This window comes from Macaca nemestrina, chromosome 16 (assembly GCF_043159975.1).
Source record: "Macaca nemestrina isolate mMacNem1 chromosome 16, mMacNem.hap1, whole genome shotgun sequence".
NCBI classification, from domain to species: domain Eukaryota; kingdom Metazoa; phylum Chordata; class Mammalia; order Primates; family Cercopithecidae; genus Macaca; species Macaca nemestrina.
Window position 1 is genome coordinate 75,107,651 of NC_092140.1, and position 12,615 is coordinate 75,120,265.

The 12,615-nt window shown below is 45.7% G+C and overlaps 1 protein-coding gene across 5 annotated transcripts in view; it reads left to right on the forward strand.

Annotated features, from left to right (window-relative positions):
• The window catches only part of LOC105490759 (transmembrane protein 272), a 125,967-nt gene that overhangs the window by 105,522 nt on the left and 7,830 nt on the right, over positions 1-12,615 (forward strand). For 4 of the 5 annotated variants that reach the window (XM_024795730.2, XM_071081309.1, XM_071081308.1 and 1 more), the window contains exons 3-4: positions 7,278-7,337; positions 11,768-11,850. In XM_024795730.2, coding sequence (XP_024651498.2) covers positions 7,278-7,337; positions 11,768-11,850 — 143 coding nt within the window. Of the gene's footprint in view, positions 1-5,870; positions 6,059-7,277; positions 7,338-11,767; positions 11,851-12,615 lie in introns of all 5 variants that reach the window. The other variant, XM_024795735.2, reaches the window with a different exon arrangement.

The window sequence follows — 12,615 nt, forward strand, 5'->3', positions numbered from 1 at the left end:
ATCTCATCTCCCTTAAGAGGTCATGAAGTCCTCATTGCCAAGGCTTCTCATGCTCACTTTGCATCTACCCAAACCTTAGTCAAATGCAAGAATGAATAGCTGAATATCTATAAAGAAGTTCATCTCTGTTCAAAGTAGATGAAGTGCTAATAAAAATACCCCCTCATGCAAATTGCTATTAGCTGTGACCACTGGGGATTAGCGGGTGGCTGTGGCAATGCAGGGTGCTGGTGCAGGGCTGGAGAAGAGGAGTGGGTGGAAACATGAGGCAGAGACAGAATGACTGAACATACCAGGAGAGGGCAGAAGTGGTCTGGGTGACTGGGATTTGGGCACTATTACGGATACAGGGAGGTGGAGCGGGCAGTTTGGAAAGAGGAGTTTAGTTGGAGTTTCTCTTCCTGCGCTCTTTGCCAGTTGCCTTCTAGGTGTTTGATAGCTCAGTGGAACCCCGAAGGGTGGTGTTGCAGAGAAAAACTGCTGGGTCCTGGTCTCAGTTTCTGCACTAAACTGTCTAAGCAAAAGATCTGGGGATACATTAATACTTGCTATTCATAGGAAACAGACTCTGGAGATCCTTGAGAACAGATGAAAAGCTACCCACTTTTCCTACCAAGATTACCCATTTAAAAATGCATTGAATTCTCCCAGCTTCCTATTTTGACTGATAACTGGATGGCAGCGTATCTTTAACACCTGCTACCATGCCGCTCCCTCCAACAATCATGGGCAGCAGCAGTCAACAGTCGTGAGAGCAGCCCACCCTGAAATGCACTGCAAGAGGGGAGTGAGGATCTGGAGCCAGCAACCCAAAAGCCACCCTGAGGAGGGCACCCTTCTCAAAGTTCTGTCTTTTCCCAACCTTCAGTAAATCAGGAATCAGCTTATCTGTGTTCTTGGCATAAATAATGACTTGACTCCAGCGTTTTCATTCTAATATCCTCCCACTATTGCTCTAATTTTGAATTATTTTCTCCTTTGGGACCCTTAAGTTGAGTTTTTTTTTTTCACTCAGCTCTTTCAAACTGACTTTCTAGATGGAGACTCTCATGGTATCAGAAGCCAGAATGTAGCACTCTGAGTTGCACTGGAATTGGTGCTCAGTAGACCAGAGGCAGTACAGTATTAACTAGTGGTGGTCACTGCTGTCAAGCCACTGCCATCGCAACAGCGGCATCACCCGAAAGCTCAGCCTCTGTTCCAGAGAGCTCCAAAGACTGAGGATGGGTAACCAGATGCCCCAGGAGGCAGGGAGATCAGGCGAGAGTGGGGCTCCCCGATTCCTGATGGTGGCTTGGGTGTCCTTATTAGGACCGAGGGGTAAAGAAGGCCTCATGCCGGTAACTGCTGATGACTTCCATCCCAGTGGATCCTACAACCTAGCCCAACCCCAGCACCTCACACCACGTTGAGCAGACGACTCTAGGAAGCCCCTGAAGATTCTCTAGCCAGCTTACAGAAACAGGCTACTTCACGATCACCTGGGAGTTGCTTTTATTTTATTTTATTTTATTTAGATGGGGTCTTGCATTGTTGCCCAGGCTGGAGTGCAGAGGTGGGATCATGGTTCACTACAGACTTGAACTCCTGGGTTCAGGCGATCCTTCCATCTCAGCCAGCCTCCCCAGTAGCTAGGACCACAGGCGCACCACCACACCTGGCTAATTTTTGTATTTTTTGTAGAGACAAGGTTTTGTAATGCTGCCCAGGTGGGTTTGAAACTTCTGGTCTCAAGAGATCCACCTGCCTCAGCCTTCGAAAATGCCAGACAGGTGTGAGCAACCATGACAGGGTGGGAGTTGCTTTTAAATGCAGATTCCCAGGTGCCATTTGTCTGATCCTGGTTTGTGAGATCTAGAGCGGCCATTGAGACCCTGAGAGTCATGGCTCTGAGGTGCAGTGAGCAAAAGTGAGCCTCATTAGACTTCGAGCAAGAGTGAGCCTCTTTAGCCCTAGACCTCAAGCAAGAGTGAGTCTCATTAGACCTTGAGCAAGAGTGAGCCTCATTAGACCTAGACCTCGAGCAAGAGTGAGCCTCTTTAGAGCTAGACCTTGAGCAAGAGTGAGCCTCTTTAGACCTAGACCTCGAGCAAGAGTGAGCCTCTTTATACCTAGACCTCGAACAAGAGTGAGCCTCATTAGACCTTGAGCAAGAGTGAGCCTCGTTAGACCTAGACCTTGAGCAAGAGTGAGCTTCTTTAGACCTAGACCTCGAGCAAGAGTGAGCCTCTTTAGACCTAGACCTCAGGCAAGAGTGAACTTCATTAGACTTTGAGCAAGAGTGAACTTCATTAGACCTCGAGCAAGAGTGAGCCTCATTAGACCTCGAGCAAGAGTGAACCTCTTTAGACCTTGATAAGAGTGAGCCTCATTAGACCTTGAGCAAGAGTGAGCCTCTTTAGACCTTGAGTAAGAGTGAGCCTCTTTAGACCTTGATAAGAGTGAGCCTCTTTAGACCTTGAGCAAGAGTGAGCCTCTTTAGACCTTGATAAGAGTGAGCCTCATTAGACCTTGAGCAAGAGTGAGCCTCTTTAGACCTTGATAAGAGTGAGCCTCATTAGACCTTGAGCAACAGTGAGCCTCTTTAGACCTTGAGTAAGAGTGAGCCTCTTTAGATCTTGAGTAAGAGTGAGCCTCATTAGACCTCGAGCAAGAGTGAGCCTCTTTAGACCTAGACCTCAAGCAAGAGTGAACTTCATTAGACTTTGAGCAAGAGTGAACTTCATTAGACCTTGAGCAAGAGTGAGCCTCATTAGACCTCGAGCAAGAGTGAGCCTCATTAGACCTCGAGCAAGAGTGAGCCTCATTAGACCTCGAGCAAGAGTGAGCCTCATTAGACCTCGAGCAAGAGTGAGCCTCATTAGACCTCGAGCAAGAGTGAGCCTCATTAGACCTCGAGCAAGAGTGAGCCTCATTAGACCTCGAGCAAGAGTGAGCCTCATTAGACCTCGAGTAAGAGTGAGCCTCATTAGACCTCGAGCAAGAGTGAGCCTCTTTAGACCTCGAACAGGAGTGAGCCTCTTTAGACCTCGAGTGGTGATCTAGAGAAGTGAACTCACTGGATGAAGCCAGGGTGCAGCCTGAGAACAGGGCCAGGGAGTAAGACTGCATCCACATGGGAGTTAAGGTGTAGAACAGTCTCATCTCTGTTCAGAGACCATGAGAACCACAGTGTATACCTTACCTGTTGTTTTCTCGATTCTTCATTTGATTCCAAAGTAGGGGCTGAAATAAAGGGGAAGCCTGGGTCTCCTTCCCTCAGGAATGGAAAATAATAATAGTAATGATAATGGCCAGCATTTATCAGTGTTTATTATGTGGCAGACCCTGCGTTTAGTGCCCTACACAGATTATGCGGATTATGACATTTGATAATTTTGGTAAGTCTGTTAGGAAAGTCTTGTAATCATGCCCATGTTTGCAATGAGGACATTGAAACCTCAGAGGTTAAGAGGCCTGCAGTCCATGCTGCAGGTGGTGAGGAGCGGAGTGGGCTGTGTCTCAGGTGGCCTGGCTGCAGGTGGTGAGTCTTTACAGCCTCCTCTAGGTGGTCATTAAGAATGTTCTGGCCCTGGCCATCTCTCTCAGCCCTGCTGGGAGGTAGTGAAGGGGAGGTAACGTTTTGCTTCTCCACTCTTAGGGCTTTTCAACTGGGCCTGAGAATTAAACTCACATAAGACAGATTAACAGGAGAAAAGCACACTAATTTAGTGCAAGTTTTACGTGACACAAGAGCCTTTATAAGAAGTGGAAACCCAAAGAAATAGCAAAACCCAAATGCTTTTATACTTGGCTGAACAAAGAGAGGTAATTGCAGGAAAGGAACCAAACTATGTGGGGAGGCTAAGGGAAGATAAGAATGATTTTGACAAGATCTGTTTGTACAGAATTCTTGTGGTCTCAATGTCCCATCCTTGATGATAAGAATGGTGCTTTTCTCTGGTATAGGGAGGATATCCTCTATGTGGGGCTTTTATTTCCCACTTTTAAGAAGGAAAAGGGGAGGGTCAGGGCACCTTTCTTCCATCTGCTATTTTTTAAGTGCCTTTAGCTCCAAATAGCCTTTATGCCACAGCTGCATAGTTTGGGGTGGCATATTCTGCCACGCTTCAGTAGGGAGCTTGGGTGACAGGTGCCTTCTTGGGGACTGCTCCATTTCTTTGTATCACTCACTGCCTGGATTATATATGTGGCCAGGTGGCACTATCTGCCTTAAGCTTGCAGCACAGGGAAGGATTTTCTGGAATCCCAATCACTTTTTATCATCCTTATAACAAGCTCCAAGGTCAGAAATACAGAATGGGATTCAGCAACCCCTTGACTGTCTGTCCTTTGCCAGCAAGAAATTTCTTCCTTGACCCCCACTCTAAGTTGAAAATTAAAACAGATGTGGCTAGAGTAGATTAACTGAAATTCTCTCTAATTCACCACACCTGCCAGCAGCACTGTGTCACCCGTGACCAGCAGGGCCTCAGAGCAAAACAAAAATGCAAAGTACCTTGTTCAAAAAGCAGGAAAGAAGCACTGTTCAAGGGACTAAAATATAAAAAGCTTTTTCCTTTCTTTTGCAGTCTCTCTTTTGGCCTTTTAATTTGCTATTTAATGTCATTTTTAAGTAGGGGGAAATCAAAATGTGTAATTATTAGTATATATTTTATCATTCATCTTAATTTTGTGTAATGCCAGGTTTAAATGCAACTGTAAGAGCATTTAACTCATATGTTGAGTCACTGAAGTGACACAACTTGTGTTTCATCGCTCTTATACGTATTTTGTTTTTACTGGAACATTGGAAACATTGTACAAAACTAACAAGTCTTCATTTGCTTCTTGATATGGGCGCATTCTGTCCCCATTCTCCACCTTCTGCTCACAGATGGGTGAGGAAGGTCTGAGAGGAAAAAGTAGACTAATTTAGGGGTCAGAAAGGGGTTGGTGGGGTTCCTTGGTTGTTCCTGTTTCTTAGAACATCATTGCCTTCTGTCTGCATCTGAAGCAAGTTCTGGTTCAAATGAAAGTATATCTTCTCAGGACTGTCAGCCCCCTGCTTACTTGGTTGAAGACACAACACGCTTCCCTCGTATTGGCTCCGAGTCTCACAGAGTAAATGTGAATATTGGCGGTGAAGAGCAGCAGACGCGAGCATTTCACAGGCTCCCTCTGCTCACACGTATGCCTCACTGTCCTGTCCAACTTCACTTACAATACACGATTTCGAGAGAAATTTATTGAGAATTTCAAGATGGCAACAGAAGAGCGTCAAACCAGATGCTGGGTCCTCCTAAGCATGGGGCCGTTAAGTTGCATGCCTGTGAAGCTGGCTCTGGTGATAGCATTGTATCCAACTCAGGGATGTTTTGAGGGGAGGAGTGAAATTGGGGCAAATCACTCTGCGTGCCTGCCCGCATCAACATGTCCTGGAGGTGAAGGTCAGGATGGGCATGGAGGGCAACTTCTGGGGTCTCTTTGAGAGAGGGGCAGACCCTGCCCTGTGCACCCTACCTGCTGTGGGTAGCAAGATCAGAGCTGGCGTTTGGTGGTGTGCACATGAGGCTCCCAGCTGGAGGCACTTGCAGCCTTAGATCTCTTCTCTAGAGAAGACAGATTCCCAGATGAATCCTAGATCTTTGACAATTCAGAACCGCAAAGGACCTTGCAGATGAAGCCAGGTACAGTGGACGCTGTATAGTATAGAAAACCCAACTCAAGCTGGCTAAAGTAATAAAGGGGATTTATTGGCTCCTATACATGACAAGTCCAGAAGTAGTTTAGCATCAAGGGTAGTATGATTCCATGGGTGACGAATGTCACTGAGAACCCAGTTTCTTTTCACCTCTCCTCTTGCCTCTTGGCATTGGTCTCATTCGCAGGCTGGCTTCCCCTCATGGTGGCAGGAAGGCTACCAGCCACCCCTGGAGTGATTCAATTCCTCACCAGTGGCCAGGAAGGGAGAAACCTTGTTTCCGGAAGTTTTGTCAGCAGAGTGAGAATGCTTTTTCCTGACTCTCAGTAAATTTCCCAATATAAGTCATGAGCCCACCTACTAATAACATATCTGGTAAGTGGGGCTCTTCTGGTTAATTGAGGGTGAAACTTAATGCCCTTTTCCATGGCCAGGGTGGGGTCAGCTTCTGCTAGAGCACATAAATGGCACAGGAGAATGGGGAGGTAGGGAGGTGGTGGTACCTGAAAATAATTGAGGTGATGACCTAGAGAGGAAGGAGCAGATGCTGCAGAAGCTACCATGACGTTCACTCAGAGATCCTCTGTCAGCTCTCAGCATGACAACGGGACTCAGCAGAAAACACAGATGTGTGATACTGTCAAGACTCTGACAGTGGGAACTGGGGGGCAGGCCTACTCAAGAAGCATTCAGATTCACACTTTCAAAAAAAAAATTACTGGCCAAGCAAAACTTATATCTGCAGTCCGTTGAACAGATGAGAAAACCAAGAAGCAAAGTGGTGAAGTAATTGCCTAATCATAAAAGTTGCCCCATACACTGAGGTCCTCATGCATATATCTGTCACCACCTTTTACAGAAGAGGAAAATGGTTTCAGGATGTCAAGGAATTTACCCAAAGCCACATGGCCAGTGAGTGATAGGGCCAGGATTTGGACCCAAGCCTGTGTAGCCCCCATTCCTTTGTTCTTTCCCAATGTCTAAAAGTTGAATTGGTGGCATTAACAGAAAGAAAAACCCAAAGTCAGTTCAAAGCTCTATTATACTGTGTGTCAGCAAGAAGTTTTAGGAGCCCACCTAATGTCATGGGCTATGGAATATATAACCAAATGAATGGAAAGGGAAAAAGATTTTGTGAAGCAAATACTTAAAGTGATAAAGTGAGTTGTCAGTGAATTTTATCCAGGGAAGAGAAGAACCATCTGCCCTGGGTACAGGAGCCCAGGAAGCACAGGGTGAATCCTGCCCGGCTCAGTGGATGCCGGCAGCTTCTGGCGTCCTGGCACAGGCACAGTGGCAGTTTATAAACTCCTTTTCTATAAGCTGTCAGACTTGGAGAGGTCCTGCAGGAAATCTGGGCCTTGGCATCAGCAGAGTGATCACAAGAGATGTTCAGCTCTCTGAGAAATGCAAGTCTTGGCTTGCATCCACTGTGTGGGAGCCCCAGGCAAGCTGCGACCTTCTCCTCCTGTCTGCTGACTTGCCTCTGGAGAGAAAGTTAGGTTTCACAGGATGCTTAAGAAACTGCAGTAAAGAGGAAATGCAAGGGTCTGTGTGTTTCTAACCCAGTGCCTGCCCCTTCTTCTCCTTGCAGCCTGCTTCGTTTTTGTGCTCTGCGCTTTCCTGGCTCTACCTCTGTCCATGGCCTTCATAGGTAAGCTGCCCGCCGAGCTGCTGGACACCACAGGTCAGCCAGGTTGGGGCATGGACCCAAGGTGTGTAATCTCTAAACATTAAATATGTGTTTAAGAAGAACTGGCCAGCCCGATGATTCCTAGACACCTATGTGCCATCTCAGAATGACTTGGTGAAGATTTAAAAAACACACATTCCTGGGCCCCACGCTGGGAGATATCAGTGCAGTATATGTGGGTGGGAACAGATACCCTCTTTTAGAAATCTGTCCCCAGATGATTCTGATCCCTCTAGCCCAAGTTTGGGAGTGACTGGGCTAGAGGTTTCCCAAAGTCCTTTCCCAGTTCCTATGTTCCCTTGTGGAAGCAGGAGGCGAGCAATACAAAAAATGCACCTGGCGCTAGGTGACGTATGGGTACTGTATACATTTTTTTGCTGAATGAATGAATAAATATTTCCATAAATCACGTATATTAAACAACCTCATAATTCAGAAGTGTGATGTCTAGCAGAGGTCAGGGGAGGGGCAGGATGGGGGAAGCTCCTTGAGTAGCTAAGAATTGTTATCACGTGTCAGTGAAATTAATCTCATGCTCCTGAACACTGCTAATGGGAGCCCCTGAGGCCTGCGTACAGGACCTAGCTACCCCTATTTACCTAGAAGCCCAGCATGGCCTGGCACAGTGGCTCACGCCTATAATCCCAGCACTTATGGGGCTGAGGCGGGCCGAATGCTTGAGCCCAGGCATTTGAGACTAGCCTGGGCAACATAGTGAGACCTTGTTTCTACCAAAAACATTCAAGTCTTGACTTAAAAATTAGCTGGGTGTGGTGGCGTGCGCCTGTAGCCCCAGCTACTCGGGAGATTGAGGTGGAATGATCGTGCCACTGTACCTCCAGCCAACTCCAACAAGAGTGAGACCCTGTCTCCAAAAAACACAAAAACCAAAAAACAAAACAGAAAAGAAGCTCAGCAGGCCCAGTGTTCTAGGTCCAAGCTCACAGCATATTGGAGCAGTTGTTGCAAAACAACGACGAAACACCCAGTACCCTAATTGCTTAATGGGTAGGAGCCTTCCTTCCGAGGTGATGAAAATGTTTTTGAACTAGATGGAGGTGGTAGTTGCACAACATTGTGAATCCACTAAATGCCACTGAATTATTTACTTTAAAATGGTTTATTTTGTTATGTAAGTTTCACCCTGCCACTCCTGCTGAAGCCACAATACTAAAAATGGAAACAAAAACAGTATCCTTAGATCTGTAAGACATGAAAGCTAACAGCCTGACAGGAAATAAAAAAGAAGATAAGATTTTAAGGTTTGCAGAGAACTAAAACAGCCAAGCAGTCTGGGGCCATTTAGTGTAAGAGTGAACAGTTCAGTCACTTCAGTAGGCCCTGGTGCTGTGATTATTACAGTGCAATTCAAAAATTAACATTTATCATGCGGCTCTGTTCTTCCAACAAGAGTTCACAGATGTTAGGCGTACCCAGCTTAGGAAGTCAGGAATACTCTCCAGAGGGCATTCTATGCAAAATCTGTAAGGGAAGAGAACCCTAGCCTTTAGACCCTCGGGTTAGTTATCTTTCTTTTTCTTTTCTTTTGAGACAGGGTCTCACTCTGTCACCCAGGCTGGCGTGCAGTGGAACGATCTCGGCTCACTGCAACCTCTGCCTACCCGGCTCAAGCGATTCTTGTGCCTCAGCCTCCCAAGTAGCTGGGATTACAGGCGCCCGCCATCACGCCTGGCTAATTTATGTATTTTTAGTAGAGACAGGGATTCACCACGTTGGCCAGGGTGGTCTTGAACTCCTGATCTCAAATGATCTGCCCACCTCGGCCTCCCAAAGCGCTGGGATTACAGGCATGAGCCACCGCACCCAGCCAGTTACCTTTCAAATGAACTTAACTGCAACAATTCATCCACCAACAAGGCTGCATAAAAGAGAAAAGACCTCACAAGCCAATTCCCACGGATATTATATTAAAATCACCACATCCACTGCAGAAAGAGGGTTTTGGAGGTCTTGTTGCTTCTAGAGCAATATTGGTTATAGAGTTTGTGTTTGGGGTGATGAAAACATTTTGGAAATAGATAGTGGGGATAGTTGCACAAGATGATGCATGTAATTATGCCGATGAATTATACACTTAAAAATGATTAAAATGGCAATTTTTGTTGAGATATTTTATCACAATAACAAATATTTTAAAAATCACTACATCTGGTAGTTGTTATCAACTGAACTAGGGAGAGACCTAAAGCCAAAAAGAATAATCGCGATACTGCAGATCAGACAAGAAAGAAAATCTAGAGTTTAGGTAGGTCCTAAGCAGTACGTGAGAACCAAGGGGGAAAGACGGCTTTTATTAAATTTATTAGGATCGTTTTAAGCCATCTGTGCACTGATTGACTCTCCTGTGAACAGCAGCTGTTTTTATTCACTGGGAATGAGCAGATATCTAAGCCATTACTCAGTGTTCATTTCACAGCTGGCTTTTGAATTGAAAGGCGGTCCATGTCCAACAAATTTGGCACCAAGTACTTAAAGGTCTTTGTGTGAAAAGGCTGTGTTGAGACTTGGAAAGTATTTCCATTTAATAACAAATTCGGCTACACATCAGAGATAACTAAAAGACAAGCCTCCATAGGTTGATGATTGGATCAATGTGTATATATGACTAAATTCTGTTTGGGCTCTGAATTTATAGCTCTCTGTATACCTAGAGAATTTTGTTCATTTCAGTGGAATATGGTGTAGTCATAGAAAAACAGTTTACTCCCTCTGCTTAAGTATCAGGCATTTATAGGGAATAAAATGTCAAATCAAAGCTAAAAGTCTAAATGTCATTTAAACAGGAGGCTTTGGTTCTACAGTAAGAATTCCCTTTCTTGGAATCTGTTGACAAATGTATTAGCCAGGGTAACTTAACTGTGCTGCAGTCACAAATTAACCCTGGAATCCCAGTGGTTTAACACTATAAGGGTTTATTTCTTGCTTATGCAAATTCCATCATGGGTCAGTGGGCATGGGGACTTCCCAGGCAATGTGATGACATAATATTCCAAGCTGCTTCAATCTTGAGAACAATCCATCTCCACCCATGGCTTCCAGGTGGTCAAAGCAGAGGAAGCAAACAACGAATCATGTATCAGTTTTTAAATGCTTTGGCCTGGGCTGGGCACAATGGCTCATGCCTGTAATCCCACACTTTGGGAGGCCCAGGCAGGAGGATCACTTGAGCCCAGGAGTTTGAGAACAACCTGGGCAACATAGCGAGCCCCCTTCTCTACAAGGAAAAAAGAATTAGCTGTGCATAGTGGCACATCCCTGTGATCCTAGATACTCAGAAGCTGAGGTGGGAGAATCGCTTGAGCCTGGGAGGTTGAGGCTGCAGTGAGTTGCAACTGAATCATGCTACTGCACTCCAGCCTGGGCAACAGAGCAAGACTCTGTCTCAAAAAAAATAAACACATGCTTTGGCCCCAAAGTGTCCCACAGCCCACTGGTCAGAACTGGTCACACTGCCTTGCGACTCAACAAGGGAGATGGGCAATGTGGGGGGGGGAGCACATGCTGGGCAGTCAGTGTCTCCCATAGCAAAGGTGTCTGTTAGAATTCATCTGGAGCTTGGTCATTTGAGCCAGACTGGTCCCTGAGGGAAATGGGCATTTCTTCTTTATATTTTAAATAGACACATTATATCATTGGTTAATAATAGGTCTAGAGAACAAAGACCTGAGAAAAGTAGACAGAGCATTGCTTTGGGGAGAAAAATTACCGTTAAGAAAGGGTAGGCATCTGGGCAGGCTGGCTTGGTAGTACTCTGTATCTGGTAGCTAAGGATATGTGAGCACACGCGTGTTTCCCAGCGTGGGGTCCAGTGAGTGACATGGTCAATGGTGATCATATGGTGACTGTGACTAACACAGCAGAGGGCTCGCTACACAAGGAGGAAGAGCGGCTCCTCCCTGCCACCTGGTCCCTGGAAACAGAGTAGATGAGAACCTCATTCACAGAGTCACATTTTGGAAATGTGACTCATAAATTAAATCTTATTTTAAGCATATCAAGAAAACTGTATATTTAAAGGGATCCTTTGAATTCTGAATCCTTGAAAACTTGAGTTCTCATACACTGGCTATTCAGAAAAGCAGAGTGCAACCCATAGCCAGTTAATACCCAGAAAAAAGGTGCACTGACACCTGGTCCCTGCCCTGTCCGCGGGAGTATTTATCGCCACTCCGCTGTGAGAGTGAGTTCTGCAGTGTCAATCCACTGAGCATCCTGGGGATCAGGTGACTGTTGAGGCTGAGCAGATCCCACAAGCATATGGTTTGCACGTTTAACATTTTGGCTTTTGAAGGTGTTCCACTCATTTTCAGAACCAGGCTTTGTGCTCTTGAATGTATTTCTCTCAATCATCTTCTGTTTGCCCTACGTAGGAATGAAATTTTTGGAGGACTGCCCTATACAGCCCCTCATACCTTTATATTTGCTAGTGGGTGGCATCGTCGGCACCTTAAAGGTAAAGTATCTTTATCTGTTGTTTGTAGTCCTTGTAGAAACTTAACTCACAGCCATCCTGGAATGCACCTGTTATTTGCCTGCTATTCACAGGGGAGCCAAAACAACTTCCCCCTAAGCGTGGTTGCTGAAGTGATGGGGCTGGCTTCAGAGACACAGATTTTTCCAGATGCAGGGCATTTACCCAGGGCTGCGCTTCTTTGCAAGAGCTTCCTTCTTGCTGTCGAGTTCAGTGTGCTAAGCTGTGGCTTTGGTCTGACAAGAGTTGATGCAGAGGAGTCCCTGACTGCCAGTTATACCATTGAATTCAGCCAGTGAAATCATGGTCTTTCTCTGCACTGCTGCTTTAAAAAAGCTTCCTGTTCAGGCAGGGTTTGCATTTGGTTAAAATATGTTTGATTTAGCAGTTCCTATTTCTGCTTTTAACTATACCTCCTAGTTCTCAATTGACTAACATAGGATTAATTGGCTGCAGTTATCAATCAACTATTAAAGTATTCTTATGCCTGGGGTAGGAGTGCTTCTCTGTGACTCTCAAGGTTATGTAGTTAATCTGCTCCTGGGCTGTATTGACATTTGTTTAAACAGAAAAAGCAACTGAAGAAGAAATATCAGGGGCATGCATAGCGTGCAGTTGTTTTCAAGATCCCTGGCCCACAGCAATGTTACACCTACCAAGAGAAGTTTCGGTCAGCCTCCATCTATCAACAACTCTTCCCAGCCTTCCAAGTCCACCTCACCACTTTCTATATCAAAGCCAGAAAAC